The 25,488-nt window shown below is 47.6% G+C and overlaps 1 protein-coding gene across 2 annotated transcripts in view; it reads right to left on the bottom strand.

Annotated features, from left to right (window-relative positions):
• The window catches only part of samd11 (sterile alpha motif domain containing 11), a 52,525-nt gene that overhangs the window by 3,439 nt on the left and 23,598 nt on the right, over positions 1-25,488 (bottom strand). For both annotated transcript variants that reach the window (XM_084367990.1, XM_084367991.1), the window contains exons 4-10: positions 24,234-24,343; positions 16,637-16,729; positions 13,004-13,168; positions 7,509-7,662; positions 2,326-2,441; positions 1,902-1,980; positions 419-1,203 (exon numbers count right to left, since the gene is read on the bottom strand). In XM_084367990.1, coding sequence (XP_084224116.1) covers positions 419-1,203; positions 1,902-1,980; positions 2,326-2,441; positions 7,509-7,662; positions 13,004-13,168; positions 16,637-16,729; positions 24,234-24,343 — 1,502 coding nt within the window. The remainder of the gene's footprint in view (positions 1-418; positions 1,204-1,901; positions 1,981-2,325; positions 2,442-7,508; positions 7,663-13,003; positions 13,169-16,636; positions 16,730-24,233; positions 24,344-25,488) is intronic.

Genomic DNA, 25,488 nt, shown 5'->3' with positions numbered 1-25,488 from the left:
AATTTGAGGAAGAAACCTTTAAATTTAGAAAATAAATGATTTAATAGTACTTGAGAGCTAAATATATAGTGTTAAACTATTCCTTTGGTAAAAGGGAAAGTTAACCTTTCAGACTTTTCCTTCATAAATTTCAAACTATTAACTGACAATCAAAAACATAATAACATTGTGTGTCAGTATGTGAGCAAACACCCCCCCTCGTCCCTCTCCTCTGCCCACGTGGCCGTGCTGCTGCTGGTGTGCATGAGGGTCACACTGGGGTCAGAGGCAGGGCCCCTAACAGGGAAAGGTCTCCACACTGGAGACACGCACACAGAGAGTGACGCTAATGGGTTTCACATGTCGCCTTTCAGCCTCATGTGTTTGTTTGTGTGTGTGTGTGTGTGTGTGTGTGTGTGTGTGTGTTTGAGTCTCTCACCCGTGTGAAAGTAGGGGTTGGCGTAGGGGAATCCGAAGGGCAACGACTGGGCATGAAGAGCAGGCAGCGGTGGCATGAACCCAGGTGGAAGCTGGTACTTGACATCAGCCTTGCCCAGTCCAGGGGTGAACAGGTGGCGATTGGGCGACTCTGTACCTGCTGAACTACACGGGGCGCTCAGCCGGCCTGAGCTCTCTCCGGTCTCCTTGGCACCTTCACACACTCCCTTGCTGCCAGTCTCTTTGCTCCTGTCTCTCTCCCTGTCCCTGGGTTTACTGCTGGACTTGGCACTGACGCTGTCCTGCCTCTCCTCACACATCTCTGCCTCGCTGTCAGAGTCCTTCATTTCCTCATCCTGCACCTCCCTGTCTCTCTCCCTTCCTCTGTCCTCTCTTCTTCCCATGTGATCCCCAGCACGGAGATGTGTCAGGGGACCCCTGCGGGGGGTCTTCCTGGAGTCGGCATCTGGACCCACAGAGGAGCTCTGTGCCTGGGTGTCTTTGTGTGTGGAGGACGCCCCTGGTTGCTGCTGGTGGTTGAGGGTTAGGAGGGGTGTGGCAGCCCCATGGCGAAGCACCAGCATTGCGTTCGAGCGGCGGACCAGTTCCTCACGGAGCGGATGGCCTTCTGGGATGTCGTGGAGACTCCGCAGGGCTGGATGATCGGGGGGAAGGCCAGGAGGTAGAGCTCCCAGATGGTCGGAGCCCAGGAGACGCTGATGCTGCTGTCGCTGGTGGAGACTTTCCAACTCTTTCTGTCTCAGCAGCTCTGCCGACATCTCGAGTCTGAGGCAGTGAAACACACCGGGACTTTAATGTACAGGCAGTCTATCAAATTTACAACACTGCTTTGCATGGGTGTACATTATAAAACAATTCCCCATCTTGAGGCTACTTTTAAAGGAGACATATTCTGCTCATTTTCAGGTTCATAATTTTATTTTGGGTGACTACTTGAATAGGTTTACATATCTTAAAGCTCAAAAAACACATCAGTGTTCTCATACTGTCCAGTACTTCAGCACTGTATTCCCCCCTCTGTCTGAAACCCTCTATTTATGCTCCTGTCTCTTTAAGGCCCGCCTCCTGAATACCCAGTCTGCTCTGATTGGTCAGCTCACACATGCCTGAGCCAGCTGAGCTAAATCAATTCTTATGTGCCAAACAAGCCGCTAGGCATAAATTTTGCAAATGTGTGACATGGCGATGTAGTGTGATGTCACAAAGTCATGGAATTAAAGCGAGACTACTGACGAGGCGTTTCAGGAGCAGTGTTTTCTGTGGGAGAGAGGAGCTTTTGTTGGGGCAGACTTTGACCTTTTTAACTTTCAAGACCTTTTACATGCACAGGAACATTTATAACACGCTGATAGGAAGGGACAATATGAAAAAAGCACAATAGGTCTCCTTTAACTTTTAGCTGCCATTAATTACCATTATACATGGCTGCCATAATTGCGCTATTACTGCATACTATAACATACCTGGCCAGATTCTGCTTTCTCAACATCTCCTGTTGCCGAGCAAAGATCTCAGCTTGAGCTGGTTGGAGGAAACCGTAACCTGTGAGAGAAACAGCAAGAAAACACACATTTAAAAAGTGACACGAATGCTCCCAAATCTACGTGAAAACACGTTCAAAGAAAGTGACTGAAAGGTACGCTGCAAGAAAACATTTCTACAGTTCATGTCTCGTCATGTTAAACATTATTCTGTAATGACTATCCTGCAACTACCATACCTTTATGAGCTTTTAAAATGTATAATTTAATCAAATGGTTTGGTAGAGAGCCATGGAATATTTCCTTTTTTCAGTGTCAATGTTTTTTTTTTTTTTCAAACATACTATATGCATACACATTAGTACTATGAATTATCTATTTAGCCTTCGAATGACTGATGACTCACCAGGGGCCTGGCAGAGAGCTGAGGGCATGCCCAGGAAAGGAGGCCGCAGGTGAGGTCCTAAGGCGATGTGAGGCGCAGTTGGAGGGGACAGTAGAGGTGGAGGGTGGGACAGGTCTCTGTGGACACAAAAATGAAAAAGGACAACATTCAAGTTTCATTGGACGCTTTGAAATGACTATTAAACTGACGAAAGCATGGAGGGATGTATGAAAAGAATAATTCTGTGGGGTTTTTTTGCTCTCAGTACGTCTCAACTCGTTTGTGTGTGCGTGCTGCCACACCAATGAATGCGGTGTATTTTTATCAGTGGAGCTCCAGAGGCCCCCGTGTCGCCCCAGTGCCTCATCAGTCTTGTCACGCCGCAGCAAGCGCCGCTGGCCATTGCTGTACCCTGGACTGCAGCCTTTCCTTCCCCTGCCGCCTCACACACACACACACACACACACACACACACACACAAACTCTAGAGCCACACACATAATGAGGGCTGAATGCACAATGCCAGTGTGTCATGCTCCGACAGCTGGGGCGGCCCCTGCGTCTTGACCGGGGCCACGGGCTGAAGGACCTTCTAATTAACACTCATCCCTCCTCTCTTCTCTCCCTTTTTTTACGCCCTTCTCCCCGTTTCCCTCCCTCTCTCCCTCTCGCTCTCTAGGCTGCATTGAAGCCGGTGAAAAGATGGAGCGTCCTGCAACCTCTGCTTCTGAAAAGGCCTCTCCATTATTGGCCTCGTCTTTTGTCCTCCTTAAGGGGGAAAGGCGCCTCTCACCTTTCTCCCTCCGCCTCTTGTTCTGTCTTACCCATCTTTTTTTCTGTTCTTCTCTACTTCTCTATGACCTCTTAAAACCTCTCTTGTTCCCTCTTTTCTTTTCCTCCACTTTTATTTCTTTCACCACGATGTATTTTTCTCTCCCCATTTCATCACTCCATATCATCCTGTCTCTTCCTGCCTCTTTCAGTTTTGCTTTCTCATCTTTTTTCATTATAATCCTTTCTCTTCTCTCTCTGTTTTTCTCCCTGTTGCCTGCACATCTTCATCGGTACAGGGACAGGTTTTGAAGAAGCGGATAAAAAGCTGTCAGAAGACTGAGGCATCCTGCACCTTGACCCTTTGAGAGTGTCAGAGTGTGTGAGGCCTCAAGCCTGGAGTGGATGATGATGCTCTCTGCCCGCTCCCTGTCTCAACCCACAGCTGTTTCCAGGGCCTTTTCCTGAGCTTCCTACCCACACTTCTCTTCTCTCTCCTGTCTCTCGCTCCTCTCCTCCTGAGCTGCTGCTATCACACCAATCAGAGCTCAGCTGTGTGTGACTGCCGCCACACAAAAGTGTACAAGAGAAACAAGCTGAGGAAAACAACAAAATCAAAACCAACACTGGGACGCACGCAACCGCAAATATTGTTTTGCAAACGCGTTCAAATTAGCCAGCGCCTGCATGTCTCCTGCCTCACTAAATGGTGAGGGAAGAGGAGAAGGAGGAGGAGGAGAGAGAGAGGAGCTCCAAGGAGGGAGGGCACGCATACAAGAGCAGGGAGATGAGATGGAGTGGGGGGGGTGAGTCGGAGCCAGTACTGAAGGGGGGGGGTGAAAACCATTCATCGATCGCCTCCGCCGCTGAAATGTTAATGCTAATCGTATAACCGCTCTCTCCGGCGGTGCCTCGCACTCCAGTGGCAGCTCCAATTAATCTTGGGTGAGGGCTGCGGCGCGTGACCCCGGAGCCGCGAGCCGGGGCCCCGCTAGCCGCTGCTTATGTAATTACACCGCCCAGTGTGTAATCACCTGGCCTAATCCCTCGGGGCTAGCAATTAGCCTTGCGACGCGCAGTTCCACTAGGCTACGCAGAGGCGCCCGCAAAACTCCCATCCACCCCCGCCATGGCTCCCGCATGCCAAACTCTCATCACCCCCCCCACCACCACCACCACACACACACACACACACAACCCCACCCCCCTTTCTGATATTCCCTCTCTTTCTTCCCTCTCCTTGCACCGCCTACCCTTGCCTAGCGTTAGCCCGCAGATGAATAACGGTCAATTAAAGCTGCATGACTGGGGCTGCCAGGCGTCTGCGCCACCATAATTAGGCCTAATCACGGGGAGTGAGAGACACGGAGAGAGAGAGACAGAGAGAGAGAGAAAGAGTGTGTCTGACACTCCCCTCCACTCCCTTCCTCCATCGCTCCCTCTCTTCCTCCTTTTATAGGAGGCAATTTTAAGGGAGGAGTGGCAGACATTAGTCGTTTTGCTTTGGGGCTCTGTGTGTGCGTGCGTGTCTGTGTGTGCGTGTGGTTTCTTTTAGGCCTATCTGTGCATTTTGTTGGAAAACCACTAACATGCTATAAAAAGATGAGGCAAAAACGCTCACCTAGTTTTTGCACGAGACTCAAAATAGGCAGATTCACAAATGTAAGGTGGGCTCATAATCACACTAAACTATAACCTCTCTCTCTTTCTCTCCCTCTCTCTCTCTCTCTCTCTCTCTCTCCCTATGTCTCTCTCTGTCTCTCTCTCTCTCTATGTCTCTCTCTCTCTGCCTGCAGTGAGGCCAGGGGCTCCTGGGGAATTCACTGGTGTGTGACGACCTGTCAGAGTGGCGACAGCGGTCCCGTCCCGCAGCAGCCCAGGCAGTGTGTGTGCGCCTGTATAAGTGTGTTTGTGTGTGTGTGTGTGTGTGTGTGTTGGTGTGTGAGTGTGTGTGTGTGTGTGTGTGTGTGTGACAGGGCTGCCCTTAATGACGGGAGCGTGGGGGGATTAGGAGCGCCGCGCGGCCGCCCTCGGCTCCTTCTCCGCAGGAACACATTTACACAGGAAGCTCATTAAAATGGATGAGGCTCCCTCCACGCTCGCTCTCTCTCTCGCCCTCTATCTCGCTCCCTCACTCCCCCCCCACCCCCCCTTTATCTCACACTCTCTCGATCTCCTCGCTCCCTATTTTGGTTCATATCTCTCTCTCCGTCACTTCGTCCTCCCGCCATCTCCTCTCTTCTTCTCTTCTGCTTCCTTCTCTTCATTCCCATTTTAAGCCCCCATGTTTTCCACTTCCTCTCTCTCGCTCTTTGCTTTTCTCCATCCCTCCCTTATTTGCCTTGCAGATGCTTGGTGAGCTTAGTGCCATTTAAGGCCAGACAAATGGAGCGCCAGGCTCTAAGCCCATCGAGCGGCCCTAATGATTTGTTTTTAACAATGGGCCCTAATGGGCCCCAGATAATCAATGATGAGGGGTCGATGGAAAGGTGAGCCACGGAGAGAGTTAGAGAGGGGGAGAGAGGGGGAGAGCCTCCATCGCACACTCACATTCGCAGTTTTTTGCTTTTACTCGCCAATTATCTCGATTTTAATTTTCTCTTCACTTTGCACTCATCCCACTCTCAAGTCTCCTCTTAATTTCCTGCCTCTCTCTCTTATTCGCAGGTTCTGTATATTCTATTTAATCAAAAGTATGTAGACATTACTCCCACGTGAGACTGTTTAACATCTCATTCCCAACTTATGGCTAATAATATGTTGCTATAACGGCCTCCACTCTTCTGTGAAGGAGCTAGGAACCTGGCTGCAGGGATTTGATCTCAATCATCCCATAAGAGCACAGGAGCCTGGCCTACAGTCTGTGAGTCAGTTCATCCCGAAGCTGCTGGATGGGGTCTGGGTTTTATAAAGGCCAGTCAAGTTCTTGAGAACATGGGAATCCATTTCTTTATTGACCCCGCACAGGGGCCATCATCATTTTGAAACATGAGGGGACTCTCCTGTTGGAGCATGCGACTGTCTAAATTATGTTTTTTTAATATGAAGTAAAACAGCCCCAGACCTGATGTACGTGTCCATTTTTACTTTTGGCCCTATAATGGACGTGGACATGAGTGTGTGCAGGTGGATATCACACAGGTTTTGCATCATTCTTTTTCTTCTCGTATTCTCTCGTTTGAACAATGGCACAAGTGATGGAAAGAGCTCTTCAACATATTTTCCTCATTAAGTCCTTTTGTATTCACTCCAAAAAGAAACATATTGAGAGTGAAAGGGTTAAAGAGGAGGCGGGGGGAGGTAGAGGGGGACGGAGTGAGGTAGAGATGGATGAAGGAAGGGAGGGTGAGGCCTAGTTAACTCTCCCCGGTCCTGTGTGGCTAATTACTCTGTGTGCTGTCGGAGAACAGCCGCGGCTCACTGACTACATTCACACTGCACTACTGGCCTCCCTCTCCCTTACACACACACACACACACACACACGCACGCACGCACACATACACACACACAAATTAGCAGACATACTCACACAAACAAACCCAAATTCAATCCGCATAGATGAGCACGCATAGAGACCGCCAGCTTGAGAAATGGAACAAACAAACACACGCGAACAATCAGCGCCCCCTCAACACACACACACACACACACACACACACACACACACAATATATATACACCCCCACAGCCTCCCAAAGCTGCACCACACAGCGCCTGGCCGCTCTGCTTCCTGCTTATATCCCCAGCCCTACCCCTCACCACCCCCTCCTCGGTCTCACACACACACACAAATACACTCCCCCCCCTGCTGCCGCACCGCCGGCCCATTATCGATCCCCCGCCTCTCTCCGCGCCACATAAATAATCGACAAGCAATTACCCGCCCACTCCCGCTGCCCCCGGCTTTGTTTGGGAGGCGCAGGGGCCAGCGCTGGGGGGAGAGGAGGGAGGAAGAGCCGGGCGATACAGGCGTGCAGCTCCACAGTGGTAGCCAAGAGGTTATTGGATCCTTAGTTTAGCCATGTATATGGAGACGCACACACACGCACACACACAAACGTGCACTGCGGCACAGTGAAAAAGCCAAATATGAGATCAGATCTTGCTGAGGAAGCTTGGAATCGGTGGAAGAATGAAAAGTGCCGCGGTGTGGTGATGCAAACTGGCAGGTGATTAACTCGACTCTCTCTTCCTGACAGGCTTTTTCTGAACAATCTCAACACAGTTCCTTTGTGATTTTACATGTGCTCACATCAACTGGGGCCTCTAATGCAGCATGTGTGTGGAGGATGTGGGTGTTGGGCCTTATTAATGATGAATAATGCTGGTATTGTGAGCAGGGCAGGGTTGCACTTTCAGCAGCTAGCTTTGGCCCGGCTAACATAGAGGTTTGTGTTGCTTGAGAGTGTGTGTTTTACATCAGTTTCTCACCTGTCGGTGTAATGTGCGTCACGGTGCTGTGGCAGGCCTTGCTTGCGTCTCTGGCTGGACGAAGAGGAGCTGCCCGCAGAGGGCAGGTGAGCTTCTAAGGCCGCTGGATTCCTCACCGCCGCAGCCAACGCCTCCTGGCGAGCACGCAGCATGTCTGAATAATGAGCGGAGGGGCGAAACGGGGAAAGCAGAGAGGAGGGAGAGAGATGGCAAGATAGAGTTGACATGACAAAGATGATGAAGGATTAATAGTTGAGGCAAAGAAGAAAGAAAAGATGGAGTCGGAGGGGAAAAAGCAGAGAGGAGAGGGGAAGAGAGGGGAGGACAAAAACTAATTCAGTATCCAGCTGCTCACATCTATAATAATACATTAACAGAAGCTTTGTATGGAACATTTTACACAGGAAATCCCACCGACTATACATTTTACCAACTTACAGTTGATGGCACATTTGGAGTGTGTTGTACATGAGCTCCAAGAGTGAACATTACAAGTTTTCTGGCCAAAAATCACGAGTGAAGCATACTTTAAAAAGTTGTGTATTGTCCTATTGTGAGGTATGTGAGGCATAAGTATGCAGAAAGCTCCACTCGGCTCATTCCACATTAATACTGAAAATGACTGCCGTGCATTTTCTAATCCCCATGTTACACCATATAGACACACACGAGCACATAAACACGCACACACACACACTGAACAAGGATAAGCAAAACAGCCGTTTTGGCCGAGACGTATGAAATTAGCTCATAGCGCTCAAATCCATCCGTCGCGCTTTGGGACTGAGCTGACCAGTTTCAAGCTAATGTGAAGTGGAAGAGGAAAGATGAAAAACGACGGTGTGTAACGATGTTTTCTCAACAAATACTGACCGGTGTGATTCTGTGCGAGCGAGCAAAAACAGAATTCGCACATTGGGCACAGAGTGGTTTTACCCCTCCACACCTCCGCCACCATCACGACTTCTCCCTTTATCTCTGCCCGCCCTCTCTCTCCACCTTCTGCCCTCTACCACTCGCCTCATTCCACCTCTTTCTCCGCTCATCCCCTCTCTCTCTCCCTCCGCCAGCAACCCCGGTTGTCTCTCACCCTCGCAGGAGAAGAGGCCTCATCATTATCAGCCAGGCCAGGCCACACCAGGAGACATGGCTTCTAATGAGAGAAAAATCCATCCTGCTCTCTCTCTCTCCTCCCTCTCTCTGCCTCAATCTATCTATCCTCTCTCACCGCTCTTCCCCCACCCTCCCCCTCCACCCCCCTCCCCCTCTTTTTTAATTAGACAGATCCCTCGGGAGCTAGGGGCCATTTCCGCCGCCGGTACGGGTGTGACGTGTGTTTGTGTGAGTCTGTGTGATTTAGGTGCTTGCATGTGTGTGCCTGACTGTGTCTGTGTGTGCGTGTGTGTATCTTGTGTGCACGTGTGTGTGCGCTAAAGCAGTTGAGCGGGCGCCGGGGTGGGGGGGTGAAGCGACAGATATTAATGCGGCCTAGCTCCGGTGTATCGATCTGTTTGCTGCGCCAGGCCGCAGGGGACTCGGCTGGCGGCAGACAAGGGTGTGTGTGTGTGTGTGTGTGTGTGTGTGTATGGGGGGTTGTGAAAGATAAGGGAGGGATCAGAGGGAACTGGAGCCCCAGAGCACAGACACACACACACACACACACACACACACACACACACACACACAGTCTGCTATGCATGGTGCAGGGGTGACAGGGTGGAGGAGTTGACCTCTGTGAGTTTCCTGTGGTCACAATCCCACCTCACCAATTATTTTGTGTATGACTGTGTGAGTTAAAGGGGGACTACAGCATTTAGTATAAAGTTTGGGTACTTCCAAGCAAAGAACGGTCAAAATCGATGCTGCAGAGATATTCTGACTATATTGTGGCCAAAATATGAAACAAAGGAGAGACGCTGACTGTAGGCTGGACTGGAACCTACGCTTCCCATAATGCAACTCAACAGCGACTTTCACCGAGCTCCTCTGAGAGCATCGTCTTTGAGTTTTTGCAACTGTTTCCAAGGCTGAATAATACTGTAAAATTCACTTTGACCAGTAAAAATACTGACGTTATGACTCCAAAATCAACAAGCTGAGCCCCACTGACCTCAGCCTTGAACCAAACTTTGTGAACCTTTTTCAAAAATTAAAAACTTTCACATTTTATGAATTCATTTCACTGTTCAATTCTATTTTCTTGAGTGTATTTTTCATTCTATTCAGTTTATTTTAGTCTCAAAACTTAAAAATGAGGCTTAAGAATCCAAGATGTGAGTTCTCAATGGCAGTTAGCTGCCCTGACTTTGACATGTACCATCTTTTGAGTGCCTCTTGGAACCATGACAATACAAGCTGGATAAAACTGTTGAAATTAAAATGGATTTTGATAATTTCTCCGTCTAGTGTTTCTCTGTCTCCTCTTATTCCATTCTCTTTCTATCCATGTTTGTAAAGCTTCACTCCAACACTGGCTCCATATTTTGTTCTCTCTCCCCCCAGCTCTCTCTAATTCTCTTTCATGTGAACTAAAGAAGAGCAGGGTCACCTGGGGCTCTACCCTCCAGTGTGTGTGTGTGTGTGTGTGTGTGTATAGTAAGTACTCAGAATTTCCCCCTTGAAAACTCTCCGTGTTGCAGCTGCTGGAACACAAGGGGAGAGTCCCTCCAACTCCAAATTGGGCGTCCTAATTGAGGACACACAAACACATCTTCCCTTTTGCACAAGTTATTTTGGGAGGTCCCAGTTTACCGCTCGGACCCATCCCGCTTATCCCTCTTTTGTGCCATTCCATTTTTCTCCCCGCCATCATTCCGCGAGTTGGGCCTAAATCCCCTCGGTTAAGCCGGGTTTTTCTCGGCGTGAGAATGCAGAGGAGCGCTGCACTGATACGGCTTGGCCGGCCTCGTGATGGATTTGGTGGACTGGCAGGTACACAAAAGCCGACATCCATCCGCTCAAGCACACCGTACACCAGAAAATTAAGTATCTTTTCAGGAAAGAGGTATTCAGCCAGTATCATAGGCTTAGCCAGCAGTAAATATGTGGCGAGTTTGTCAAACTGAATGTCTCTACTTTGACCAATCATGGAGTTTTCAGCCTCTTTGGGATGATGATGATGATGATGATGATGATGATGATGATGATGATAATATAATAAGGGATGTTGTCTACAGCTTCATGTTTCAAATCAGACTAAAGTGCAGGATACAAAACAGAAGCACACCCCTCCCTTCACTTTCATCTGGATCTCTCCCCCCGCCCCTCTTTTTCTTTTCTCTCTCCCTCATTCTCCTTTCATCATATGAAGAGGGAGGGAAAGCCCTCTTGGCCATTTCCACAACCCCACCACCCCATCCACCTCCACCCCCCTCTTCCCCTACTCTTCTTTTGCCCATCAGGTCCAGAGAGAACCTCTCAAACAATACCTTCCACCTACACATTCATACACACACACACACACACACACACACACACACAGGGTTCCTCCTCACCCCTGCCTCTTTCACGCACACACACTTTAATTTTCGGTGCCCTACACTTCAAACACATGAAAGGATGCTCTGCGGGGACCAAGGCTAAAGGGAAAGTTGGAGGTGGGGGTAAGGAGGAGGAGGAGGAGGAGGAGGAGGAGGGGGTATAAAAGCAGTGCTTGAGATGGAGATGTATAGGAGAGATGGTGGTGGAGGGAGGGGGGTGGGGGTCACAGGAGGGAGACCAGGTCAATGTCAAGGGGCTCTCGCTGAAGTGATTCACGTCAGCTTCTCAGCAGACAAAACAGCCGCCCCCCTCTGTCCCACCAACGAGACTGTTTGTGTCTGAAAGTGTCAGTTACTTCACAAGCTCAAACTGTTAATTGGAGATTGGGAGGATGTGGTGGAGGAGGTGGTGTTAAAATAAGTTTTCTACATAAACTTGTGAGCAGTCGGCAGGATAGATGGAGGGAGTTGCCAGGTGCGGAAGAAAAGGAATATTAGCCACACCAAAGGCTTGGCTGTCAGGGAGCGCTGGCAAAGCCTGCGATGCCCGCAGCTCATCATCCGCTTACAGGATCTGACGACGCATCCAACCCAGCAGTGGACATGAACACACACACACGTCACTATAAGGAAATCTTACTGTGAAGCTGTGTTTTAAAGTGTGTGTGACCCGAGCATCATTAATATACTTGTATGTTTTTTTCTTGATTTCTCGCCCCAGGAGAAGTTATTTATTCCCTCGCCTCTGTTTCCTCTCCCCTCAGGTGTTTTTTCTTATTCCTATTCCTGGTTTCTCTTTACCGCCTTCTCTTCTTCTCCTGCACATAGAGAGCTTTTAAAGTGCGTCTTGGAAGAAGAATGCACGTGCGCGGAATAAAGGATAGTGTGGAAACTATCAAACGATTTGGAATGTGGAAGCGAGTGCGTCTGTGTTGCGCCAGAGCGTCTGCCTCATACCAAGCAAGGCTTCTGGGAAAGGAAGCCAGCGATCAGACAGCACCCTGGGCCATAAAACCCCCACAATGCACTGCCTCTTGCTTCTAACTCCGCTAAGACACGGGGAAAAGGCAATTAAAGCGTTTATAGGCTTCGCCCCCTAGATTTGCAGCCAGCAATTAAAAATCATTACTAATCAAATAAAAATAAAAGTAGCTCAAACTACAATTCGGCCGGGGCATCGATCGGATTTATGCTACTGTGAAAGAGCTCATAAAGACTGGTGAGACTTAATGTTACATTCTGTACAAAAATGTGAGAAAAAGGTTAACATTTAATGGCAGGCACAGTGAAATGAATAAAAAGCCCACTTATAAAACCCAAACGAGGCAACTTTTCTCATTTTCCCTTTTCCCTATCAAACTACAATTCTCTTAAGCTAAAACCAGTAAATTTTATGTGTCTGTAGAAACTGAGAAAAACTGGGAGGTTTCCAGGCTGTTGGGAGATTTAGAGGGCTGGCAGGCGGCCAATGAGAGCTCCCGGATCAATCGTGGCGTTGATGCATGCGACGGCTTGCTGGTGTTGTTAACAACGGAGAGCCATGGTGGTCAGAAATCACCCTGAGTGACACTTTGACACGGGGTGGGCAAGCACGGCAAATAGAAATGTCAGCCGTCTCCATGGCTGGGGTTTTACAATGGCAGCAGCGTGGCACACCTTAACATGGTACCCTGAGCACAGCACTACACTCTGGGGTTACAAAGTAGCGCTGCATCTCAGCGAGTTAGTGACAGGTGATGGAAGAGGGGTTTTTTTTTTATAAAGGAAGCTGGTGAAGTGCTTCCAAAGGAAACTTTTTCTCAAGTTTCTTCAAACTAACTCTAAAGTTACTTCAAAACAAAGAAAGAAAAATAAAGGAAAAGTGCCTCTAGATCTTTCATGAGTCAATTCTTACTGGTAGAGTAGGAAACCTTATTCTGAATGTAAAAATCAACTGTGGTGTCACATGATAAATCTGAGTGCAGTGCAGATATTTGAGAGCCAATACGATGACATGGAGGATGATGATGGACTGACCGTGGCCCTGCAGACCCATGCTGCTCGCCAGCTGGTAGAGCCGTTGCTGCTGCTCCTCGTAGGACCCTTGCTCGCTGAGCGCTGACATCATGCGCCTGTAGTGCTCCTCAGGGCTCATGTGGCCGTGGCTGCCACCTGCCTCCACCACCGGGCTCTGGGAGTTCTCTGAAGAGAGAAGACACTTATATTACGACCAATCAGAGACTGTCAACATAACTCATCAGGTGATAAAATCTAATACTCTAATAGGCTTCCATCTTGCTATTACTTTTGAACACTCAACTATCTTTCTAGCAGATTAAACTATTACTTTACGTTTTCATCCACATTCATCTCGGTGTCAGTCATGATTGTGAGGAATTTGCCTCAAGCACCAAGTCGCATCAATTCCACTAGGCAGCTTAAAATCGCAGCCAGAGGTCAGAGATTTGGAAAAGTTGTAGTCCAAAACATCCAAAAATCACATTTCAGTCCAACTCGCTGTTTCTCAGGAAGCAGTTTGCATATTTTTGTTATCAGATCAGGGACTAAATACCAAACACTAGAATTTCATGTGAGTGATTTTGAGCAATCGGAGGTATCAACAGGTTTTGTTTTTGTCACATTCTGTGATTTTGGATGATGAGACAGGTGTATTTTTAGGAGTATTACTCATGCGGTTCTTGTCATTGTAAGCACAGAGCAAAGAGTTGCCCTGAATTCAGTTTACACACCTTCCATCTTGCACATTTCTGTTGATCACTGCACTCAGGCTTCCTCAAATATCAGCCAGGAAACATGCATGTGCACGGATCATTCATAAAGAAGACAGCGCTGATGGACGGGAAACCTCTCTGGATGAGGCATGCATTGTTAATGGTCTGAGCCTGACCCTAGCACGAACTCTGTTGGATTGTCGTACTATACAGTATTTTGACTGTTTTTAATACAAAAAACAACCCAAAAGACTTTAAAAACAAGGCTTAGCTTCTTCTACCGTATGTGTGTGTGCGTGTAGTGCTGCTGTGCTGTGTTTAAGCTGTTGTGAAGATGATGTGGTGTATGATATCTATCTAGCTGTCAGTCCCCACACTTAATCTCTCTCTCTGACCTCCCTCCTCCCTCTCTCTGTCAATAGTAACATGATCTAAGGTAAGGGTGGTGGGGGGATACGGGAGGTGGTTAGGGAGTTAGAAGAGGGAGAAAGAGGATGAGGAGGAGGAGGAGGAGGGAGAAGCAGAAGAAAGCAGGGGTTATTTTTACCACCCTCCTTCTTATTGAAACCTGAGCCTGGCCCCGGGCAGGCGAGCAGGAGTGGCGCTGAGGAGCGGAGGTGGAGGTGGTGGGGGAGGAAGCAAGCACGCAGGCATCTCTGTCTCCACCGCCGAGCTCCAGCTAATCCACCCAAGGTCCTCAAGTGTTTGTGTGTGTGTGTGTGTGTGTGTGTGTGTGTGTGTGTGTGTGTGCACGCAACTAGTCTGTGCCTGTCTAAAGTTTTGCTGCTCTCTAAACACAGCGGGGGGTGCCGACTTTGCACACAGAAAGAAAAACAGACATCATTTACGCAGCGGCATCCAATCTCTCTGGCTCCATCCAAACACTACCCCCTCTTTCTCTCTCAATCTACTTCCCCACCTGCATTAGTCATTAAAGGATAGCGTCTGTCGCCAAACTTGGACACAAGAAGATGTAACACGCATATAGAAACACACATGCAGGTGCAGAGTTTGGGTTTGGGTGTGGACAGAGCTCAAGGTTAAGACACAGGATTGGGGAGGGGGGGTTGAAATGGTTTAAATGCACTTCTCTGAACAGCAGCCTGCACTCTCTCTCTCTCTCTCTCTCTCTCTCACACACACACACACACACAGTCTTTTCTTATCTGTCTCCTGTATGCAAATATACAGCAAAGGAAGAATATATACAAGGCGTATACAGAGGTTGTTTGCTTTAAAATCCAAAAACCTAACTGCACAAGCGCAAGAACACAAAGTCGAAATAAAAACACACGAGCCCCCATTTGCCTTAAAAGGAAGCCCAGTCTGAGTACACAAACAGACACAGATAAACACACACTCATAAACACACACATTCACGAAAACCCATGCATCTTTCAGAAGCCGGGATGTGTCTGAGTAAGACTTTAATGGCCAGGAATGAGTACTGAGAGGGAGGCTCCAGGCGGGGCTGCTGTCTGTCAAAGGTCACCCAGAGGGCAAAGGTCAACAGCAGGCTCCTGCTGAGCCCTACAATCAATCTGACGTCCAGACACACTCGCACGCTCTCACCTATCTATTCTTAACCACCATAGAGGAACGTTTCACTCATGAGCTATTTGATATTGTATGTGTATGCCTGCATGTTGTTCAGGCTGGATGTGCGGCGAGCTGCCCTTGGTTTTTGCGGTTCTGCCTGCTGTATAATGCATCAGTCAGGAAGTCTTCCTCAGGAGCCCAGAGGGACGGGCCCGGCGGCTGAGCTGGCTCCATGCCGGGCGCCCGGTTTCACGCCCCACGAAGGAGATATGAATAATAGAGGATGGCGACCGGATTGCAGCGCTACAGAGGAAGGTGCGCCTTCTCAGGGTCCATTATTTATGCTGTTCTGTCGTATAGAGAGCAGATGGTATCAATAAAGTGTATCTATTAGGATTTATAATTAGGTTATTCTATTTACAGGGGCTTTTTGTCTAAGATATTTTATCATTTCGATATTATATTACTGTATAAGTTTGGAGGAACGCAGAGATGACAACCAGCCATGCTCTCTAAATGATAGTTTTCATTGGGATTACATGCGCAGTATTTGATGGATCTGAGTAATCCAGTGACTGTACATGGACGGAAAAGTTGCTGCAGTGTTTAAAATATAATTTCTCAATGTTTTGAGCACCAAAGATTCTCATTTTTGATGCTCAGAATATCCATCTCAGCTGAATCTTACAGACAAAACTAAAGGCTCATTTATGCTCTACGCTAGCTACACATACGGGTACGGATGGAGCCTTCTGTCCCTACTTACAGATACGGACAAACGGGGCAGTACCTCTGATAGTTGTGGGGGGCAGTGTAGCCAAAAGTTCAAGCAAGACACAACCACATGACAGAACTTTTTGAGGAGAGGTTATGTGAGTCGGTAAGAAGTTTTAAACATCTGTATGATGTTACTTCGCCCAGGTACAGAGACAAACAGTCGGTCGGGAGGAGTTTGGACGGTCGTGAAGGAAAAATGGAGGTATATGCAAGACTGGTTTTACTCTTAGCTGTGCCCCCTAGTGGTTGTATTGCTTAACGTCCACGCCAATGTGAAGGACGCACGGAAGGAATAGGCAGTGTGTGCAACTGTAAATATGTAGAGGGAGGAATGGGTTAAAAGAAAGATGGCATGGAAGTGTGTCTTCAAGTATGTGAGAAAGTGAGACTGTGTGTGTGTGTGTGTGTGTGTGCGTGTGTGTGTGCGTGTGTGTGTTCCCATCGCCTCACTAACCCAAACACACTGAGCACCATCAGCTAAACCAATAACGCTTCATTTCTCCCTCTTTTTTATCTGCGGCTCACTCACCCTGTCTTCTTTCCTACATTCTTACTTCCGTATCCTCTCAGAAAATGCACGTCCAAGCACATCACAACACACTCGTACCCTGCGTTTTCTTACCTTTGGGGGAAACGCTACGTGACTTCTTGCTGTCAGAGGGACACTCGCTGCTGCTGTTGGGAGAGAAGCTTCTCCTCTTGCCTAGAAGGTCATCTGTAAACACACAGAGAGATAGCGAAAGTTAGCGGTCGGTAAAAAAAAAAAAGACCAAAGTAAAAGCTCTGATATTGACGCTCTGCTCCACGTCTACCTGTGTACATGGCGGCTGCTTCAGAAATGCAGAGTTGGGAGAGAGGGAGCGAGAAAAGGAGCCAAAGAGAAAAAAGTGATAGGTGGAGAGAAAGAGAGAAACGGAGCGAGTGAAGGAAGCCACGGGCGTCTGGAGATGTGCCTGTTCTGTCAGAAATGAGAGGGGGCCTGCACCGCCATGGATGACAGATCTGCCCGGCTCAGTCACGTGTGTGTGTGTGTGTGTGTGTGTGTGTGTGTGTTTTTGAGGCCTCCGTCTCTCTGTGTCTCCTCAAACGTCTCTTTCCAACAGTCTGTCCTCAAGTGTTATCACTGTTCTTCCTCTCTCTCTCTTTCTCTCTCTCTCTCTCTCTCTCTCCTTTCTTCTCTTTTTCCAGATGTTTGCACAAAAGCCTCTGACTGAACTTAAGTGCACGAGAGCCTCTCAGCTGCTTGAGAAATCCCTCTCAGCCTACATTATGTCTATATCATATGGTTATTTTTAGTTTTTGTACCTCCACAACAGCCACTCCCCCCTCTCTCGTGTTGCTGTCCTCCCCTCATAAACACACTTCTGATCTTCTTGTGTCTCCATCTGCTTCCTCCTCTTCCTCCTCTCCTCTAGCTGCGTCTGAAACCTCCTCCCATCAGGAGCTCTCTGTATCTCCTCCCATTAACACCCTCCTCTTCCTCCCCTGTTCCCCCCCCTGCCACCAAAGAGGAGCATCTAGTGTACAATTACAGCACCCCCTACTGCCTCCACCTCCTCTCCTCCCCTCTCATCCCTCTCTTCCTTCCCGCCCAGTCGCCTCACCTCCAACCCCCCTCTCAAACACACCTCAAATCAATACGGGCCTAATCAAGAGAGGGAGGGGATGCCGAGCACATCGCACGCAGCGCCGGCAGGAAGGAAAAAGCCGTTTGTCATTGCTCTCTCTCTCTCTCTCTTTCTTTTTTTTCTGTATTTCTATCTCCGCTTTTTCTCGGGCTCCGTTTCTGCCAAGCCACAGCAGCAACTGCTTCCCTTCTTTCTCTTTCTTCCCGCTTTCTCTCTCTCTCTCACTTTCTCGGTGCGTATTTTTAGGGATGGGGGGTGGAGGGTGGAGGGTGGAGGGTGGGGGGGCGTTGTTTTTTACCTTCCCTCAAGGAGAATGGTTCCTCTCTCCCTCTGTCTCTCTTTTTCAACAAAGCAATTTTTCATCATTTGCACAGCATGTGTAAACAGAACAGGGAGTACGAAAAAAATAACACACCGTAATTTCATCGCAATACCCGAGCAAACAACATTTGGCGATTTCTGTCATGTGTCCGCTCCTGATATTGTTGTTACCTTGGCTACTGGTGGACAGTCAGCAACGGAGGAGCGAAGCTGGAGTGGAGTCTGACCTTTAACCCTCAACCTATCACCCAAACTTATGTTCTTTCTTCTCTATAACAAGACACAGATAGACAGGGAGGGGGAAGAGACAGAGAAGAGGTTTAGAGGGGACTCGGAGGATTTTGTTGGGCTGCTGGAGGAGCCCTGGTGTTGATGAGAGGGCGAGCGAGCAAACGAGAAAGGGAGAGAGAAGGAGAGGGAGGAGGTTCACTAATGATCCGGTGTTTGATGTTGCCTCTCAGGTCCTGAGGAGATCCACTCCCTGTGCCATCCTGAAGAGACGGTGAGGGGAGGAGGTGAGCGCTAATGGACACACACACATAGTGACTGTCTCTCACAATGTCTACTTCTTCTGTCACCTCTCTCATTCTGTTTTTCTTCTTGTTTTCAAATCATATTCAGTGCATTTCTTTCACTGAAAAGGTCTCCATCTATCCTATTAGTGAAATATTAACAAAGAGAGAGAGAGCACCCCCATTAGTTAAACCCCCTCTCCTCCCAAACACGCCCAAACCCAGAGCCTCTCATGATCAAACACACACACACGCACACACACACACTCGAGTCGTCTCTTGAACCGACCTCACTCAAGACACTGCGTCTCCTGAGCGAGTGCCCGAGGGCCCGAGATTTGAGGGCGGAAAGCTTTTAAAGCCAATTAAATGGGGCTTCTTAGAGCACCGGCGCTCCCTTTTAATGCCCAACCCTGAGCTCTTGCTAGCGCCTATGCTAACCCTTTTACTCCCACTAACACCGCTTACAGTCAAGTTTGCTACCCGGGGCATTTCCCTATCACCTGATTGTTAATATGGCTGAAGAATTAGTGGTTATGGAGCCAAGAGTTTTATTTCAGCTCCAAGGCTGTGATTTTAAGCATCAAAAGAATGTGGTAATTAAGTGCAAAAAGCATTAGGAGCTATGATATAGCTCTCTTTGCTATTTCTGGTCTGCAAGCTAACTTTTTTCTCAGAAGTCGACCTAAACACACAAGCCTCAGCCTCAGTTCCTCCTTGCTAGTTAACCTCCTCCCAATCTGCCGTTCCTCCCGCTGAGAGAGAAGAGGGATGAAAACCATTGGACAGACCGAGACAGAGAAAACAGCAGGACCTAAACCTCTTCGCTTTCATGTGACACCACCAGGGTGAACCATCAGGCAGGGGGAGCATTCCTCTTTCTTTCTTTCTCACTCTCTGATTTCCTCTCCTCCCTCAAACTTTAGTCGTCTTCCTCTCCTCTCTCCATCCCATGGAGCGTGGTGACAGCTCAGACAGCCAGACTCCTTAATTCCTCTCTTACTCCGTTAATCTGTCATCTTTATCAGGCCGGGGAGGGGGGAGGGGGGCTGTGCGGAGAGAAGGAGGGGGGGAGTGACAGGCGGGGACGCGGGGTGGGCCGCCAGCCGCAGCCCCCGATCAATCTCCACATTACAGCTGACAGAATGGTGCTAATAACTTATTGATCCCCCCTCCGTGCGCCGGGGCCTCCGCCGGCCCTGAAAGCCCTGCCATTGATTGGCTTACAGGCCGATGCAGCTGGGAGAGGAAAGGGGGATGAGGGTGGGTGATGGAGATGGGGAGAGAGGTGCCGAGACTCACGCTGTGGGGAGGATGCGCCACTGCCGTCACGTGAACATTTACGCACACAGCAACACCGCTCCTCTGTTTGTCATGTTTTATGTCTTTTCAACAGGAAGAGAGACATTAAAGGAAAAGGTCACCCAAAAATGTAACTTCAGTCATTATCTACCCACCGCCATGCAAATGGAAAGTGAAGTGTCGTAGTCCACAAAACATTTCTAGAGCTTCACAGCAAAGCTGTTTCTGGAGGCCCAGAGATCACAAATTCATTACACCTTTTTTTTTAAGCTGAAATCTTCACTGCAGCTGCTAGGCTAAAGGCATTAGCGCTCACCCCATCTGAGGTGAGTACATTAGCTCGACCGCACGTAGAGGGTGTAAGTCACATCGTCTCAAATCAATTTTCGGATTGATGCTGGATTATGCTGGACAAGCCGTGTGGAGCCATTTCTTAGTTTTATTTTTATTTTATTTTTTACGTTTTATACCAAGTCTCTGTCTACTTCTGTATTTTGCCGTGAAGGGCTGAGTAGATAATGACTGAATTTTCCATCGTGGGTGAACTTATCCTTTAAGAACGATGGAGTGAAAATAACACAACTAAAGAATGGAAATCCTGACAGATGGTGCTGCACAAGAAAAGATGTTTCAGACAGCACTGACACTTGTTTGTTTAGAGCAAGTCCAGGGCTGTGACAACCTTTATTATCATAGTTAATTGGAAAAAGTAAATTACTAATTACTTTATCTTACTTGTAATAGCATAAATTATTCTCTGATAAAAGATAGTACTGAACCATTCACTTTTGAGTTTGTTTATATAAACTCTATGTCAGATAAACTGGCTGCAAACCTCTCAGTGCATTATATGAACCGTGTGTCTGGCCTGAAAATAACTTGCACCTCATTATGAAGTCTTTCTGATGGGAAATTTGAAGTATATCTACATTTTTAATCACCTGGTATCCGCTGCCATTTTTAATGTACTGCTTTCTTTGTCTAATCTTTCCGTGTCTGTCATCCCAGCTTTCATCTGTTTTGAGTGTTCATAAACAAAACAAGGCTCAGGTCCCAGGTTATCAAAGGCTGTTAACGCAATTAACATTTTCACATTCAAGTTCACTAAAGCAGTGAGTATGCCATGATCTATATCCGTGCTTAAACTAAAAGCGTGAATTTGATTCAGATCAACGTTTTTGAACATAAGACAAAGAGAACTATTTACAGAGCAAGTTTTTATGAACTCGAATGAATAAACTTCAGTCAGCTGAGGATTTTCCTTCATCACGAGTACAGATATTAACATTTCAGCCTACGACACTCAAACACATAAAGTAAATTATCTAACTAGATACTCGTTTAAGCAGAGCACTCGCAAAACACGAGTTACTGTTTCTCAAACGCACAAATAAGACTCGCAACTTGTTATTCGTCAGTGAATTTCATCTCTTGGCAGAAGCATTAGCATGCCTTAATAAACACCAACCATGAGAAACCATTTTGTTATAGCAGCACAATTACATTCCTATTAAGCAGTGGGACGTTTTCAAATATTTACAGCCCACATTTCCTATTTTGCCTCTATATCCAGGAATCCTGGAGTGTTTACTTTTGTTTAATATCGCCTTTCTATGCTGATCATGTAATAACTGGCTGGTAATACTTTAAAAGCAATCCTCACTCACAATCAGCTTGAAAAAAAGGTCTTGCACAAACATGCTGGGCTGTAGATTCACACGCAAGCAAACATCTAAAACCAGGCATTTAAAACCACACACGGAAAGGTGTGCGCGCTCAAACACACACACAAAAATGTGCTCAAGCCCCAAACCACTGCTGCAACCCCCCCAACCACACACACAGACACACACACCGACAGGCTGTAACTGCCTCTGGGAGTCTGAGTGCAGGGAGCAGAGGAGAGAGGGAGTGTGGCGGTCCAAAAACACCTTATCTGCCTGTTTGAGTCTCCGGTCTGACCGCAGAGCCACGGTTTACAGTCTCCACAGGCAGCCAGACTCTCAGCGTCGGCGCCCCTGCTCCCTCCCTCCCTCCCTCCCTCCCTCCTTCCCTCCTCCCTCCCCTGCGCCTCTCATAGAGCCTCCGAATAGCCAGCGGCTGGAGAGCGAGAGAGCGAATGAGGGAGGGAGTGGAGAAGAGAAGGAGGGAGGCAGCCCTCCTGTCTGTCCCTCAGATTTAATTAACGGCCCACTCCGGCGCAGAGACGACCCGGCAAGCCTGCTTCCCTTTCCTCCTGACCCACACACACACAAACACACACAGCCATCCGCCGCCATAGCTGCCGCCTGCCCTCCCCTGATACCACCACCGCACTCATTCATCTCTCTTTCCTCTGTCTCTCCATTTCCAAATGTTTCTTCCATCACCGCAGCTCTCTCTGTCTCTCTCTTGCAGACTTTTCCTTCTTTTCCTTTCTCTTTCTCTCCATCCACAGCTCATTGATAGACGTTTTTGGAGGATAAGTCAAATAAGGAGGGTTGACTGACAGAACAGAGTAAACACAATACCGAAGACAGCGAGCCGCGTTTACCGTCTCCTCCATCTCAAAGTCAAATAATCCACTGCTCTAAAGCTTCAGACACCCACCTATGTATTTGTACGCAAATTTGAACCTGTGTTGATTTTGCGTGGGCACGCATGTGTATAACTATGTGTCATTTGTGTGTAATTGTGTGTTTGTGTGTGTCTAATTTCACTGGCAGACAGAATTAAAGCCGGTGGCTGATCCGATTGGACTTGTTTACAGACACGGAGCGAGCCGCCCTGTTAATTCTCCCTTTAATGGTCAAACGGACAGATTTTAAGGGTCTTGGACCCCCTGTGGCTTAGGCCACACTGTGCTCACACCTCCTCCTCCATCAACCCCCCCATCCGCCCACCCACCTCTATCCCCTTGTGTCCTCCTCCATTAGGATAACTACTCAGGGCTCTGATTTCTCCATTAAGTTTAGCGGCTGATTAGGCCGGTATTTGGGTGGAAATCCGTCCCAAACCGGGGTTTAAGACACTGGCTGGGATGGCTGTTGAGCAGTCTAATACCCTCCAACTCCCACCCGCCCTGGCTGATATCACAGGCACCGTATGGACAATTAATCTGGCAGACAGAAGAGAGGAGCACACAGAGAGAGGGTGCGGAGGTGTCGGGGCTGGGCTGATTATGGCACTGGCTGTGCCTCTGGCTCATGGTGTAAGAAGAGACAGGGTCAAACCCCGGGCAAAGGTGGGGCCTTCACTGACAAATAAGCAAATTATTCTTTAATTAGGCGAAAAATGTATTTGTTTAAAAGGCATTTGGATTTGATGGTGGCCTGTATTTAATTCGGCTGATTCTGGATCAGAATCATTTCAGGATCAAAATATTAGATAAACTTTTTTCCTGCTGGTAAAAGTCAGCACAGATCTTAAAGATAAAAATATCTCAACTATTATATTCTACGTCGATAACAATGACTACAAATGATAGTAAACTGACTGAGCATTGAGAAAAGATGTCCAGGCAAATATTTTGATGAGGAATAAATAATCTACGAGCCTGCAACAAGACTGATACATTTTGTAAAATCAGTGCCCTTAATCAGAGCTGAGACAAACTTCAGGTTTGTCCACAAAACTCATGACCTAAGTGTGACTCACACATCAGATCAAAATGGTAATAAAAAGTACTAAAAAAACCACAAAGTAAATACTGTGCAATAATATGATAATGTGTTGATAATGTAAAGTTTGTTCAGGGTGCTGGCGAGGCATTCTTGCCTTTAATCATACCTTGTTAGGATACAGTACATTACACAAAATTATGTCCTAAAAATAGGCCCAAATAACCCAGAGACATCCAATCCTGTAGGTTGATCGCTGAATAGTGATACCCACTGAGGCTGTTTTACAACCATATGTCTTTGATGGCTGCACAATATCCCCATACAAGCTACTTGACAAATAGCTGTGATTAAATGCTGTCTGTGTTCTGTCTGTAAGCTGCAAGAAAAAGCTCTTAGCACGCACACACACACACACACTCACACACACACACACACACACACACACACACACACACACACACACACACACACACACACACACACACACCATGGTTCCTCACATGCTCACATGAAACTGGATTAATGGCAAACAAAGCTATTTATTCAGAGGTAATTTAAAACAGGGGGTTTAACAAAAAAAAATCCTGGAGTGTGGCAGAGAGTGTGGGAAGAACATTAAGTAATCAACTTGAGAGCGACGTTAAGGAATGAGTAATAAGCTTATGTTCAATTCCCCCAATCACACAAATTAGGGTGAATTAAGTTGGTAATGGAACGTTTACATATGTTACAGGAGATGTCGAGGGGGATACATCATCAACCTAGATGTGACGGAAGAAAAAGATGCAGGAGAAGAAAGAAGACATCCTGACAAACGCACACACAGACACACACAAACACCACTGGGGTCCTACCTGTGTGTCCAGTACTGGTGTTGTGGTCAGACGCTGACTGGCCCTCTGGCATGCCGTGCTGTCTGGTGTGGTGCAGGTTGGAGATGATTGTAGAGAGGTCACTGTCACGACTGTAACACACACGCACAGGAAAGAGAGGATAAACACATTTAAAAGCAGCCCCAAACAAACTTAATTCCACAACGCAAATCCAAACCGGTGTATAAATTCATACTATTTCACACACTGCTCACCCTGAAAATCTTCCATCCAGACAGCGACATCCTCTCTAAAAATGCATACCTCCACACAGACACAGCAGCTACAAGTGGCTGTCCTGTCAACCGGCTCTTAGCTCTGAGGTGTGTAATACACTCTGACAGACTACCGCATCCAGCACTTTTGGGTCTCATCCCTGCTCATCTTCCACACTAAGATGCATTAACGAACATATTCACAACTCATAAGTCGTTTAGCAGCTTAAAACCTGATTATGGCTCTTTTTAAATTCAGGCCGCCGACAGCTGTTTTAGCGAACGATGACAATTGAATAATGTGAAATGACAGACGACAGATATTTAAGATAAAAGACGATTAAGCCCTGAACAGGACTGACTTACTTATTAGGAATGTAATATTCAAAGGGCAACACAATGAATATGTGGTATATGACACTGGCGATTGAAAGAAATTGTCTTATCTTCTATTGTGCTTCTCAAACACCCTGTCCTGCCCTTCAGCACCCGATGGAGGAGCAGGAGGAGGTCTTACAGATTAGGCTCAAATCTGGTTGGAGCCACACTGCCCTTCCAAATGCTCCACCAGCCGCCTTTCTAACCTCCCCACACCAGTGGACCCACACAACTGTGTCATGGAGGTATTTCATGTGCAATCTGATTACCATCCTGATCGCATTAAATGGCATAATGATGGGAAATAGGCGCTTAGAGTTTGAGGGGAGCACAGCGGCCGCGCAGTGCGAGCGTAGTCACAGTATAATGGCAAACAGCTTGTGCGGTAGGAGAGGTGCAGGGCTGCATATTTTATCATGTACTGTTAAATGACTGTGACATACATGCTCATGCTCAAAAGTTCATGCACACTCAAGCCTGAGAAGGTGCAGCATTTAGACATTTGTCAGATTAACGGTATCGGCATCCTCTCGTGTCAGCAGGAATCTTGTTTATAGCCTTAACGGGCAACTTTATTGAAAGCAGAATCATCTATGAAGGGGGTCTGGTGTGACACAGCAAGCACAGTTTATGGGACAGAAGCG

The sequence above is a fragment of the Pagrus pagrus genome, assembly GCF_965226575.1.
Source record: "Pagrus pagrus genome assembly, chromosome: 11".
NCBI lineage: Eukaryota > Metazoa > Chordata > Actinopteri > Spariformes > Sparidae > Pagrus > Pagrus pagrus.
The sequence above is the reverse complement of the archived record's forward strand: the minus strand, read 5'-3'. Positions and strand labels throughout refer to the sequence as shown.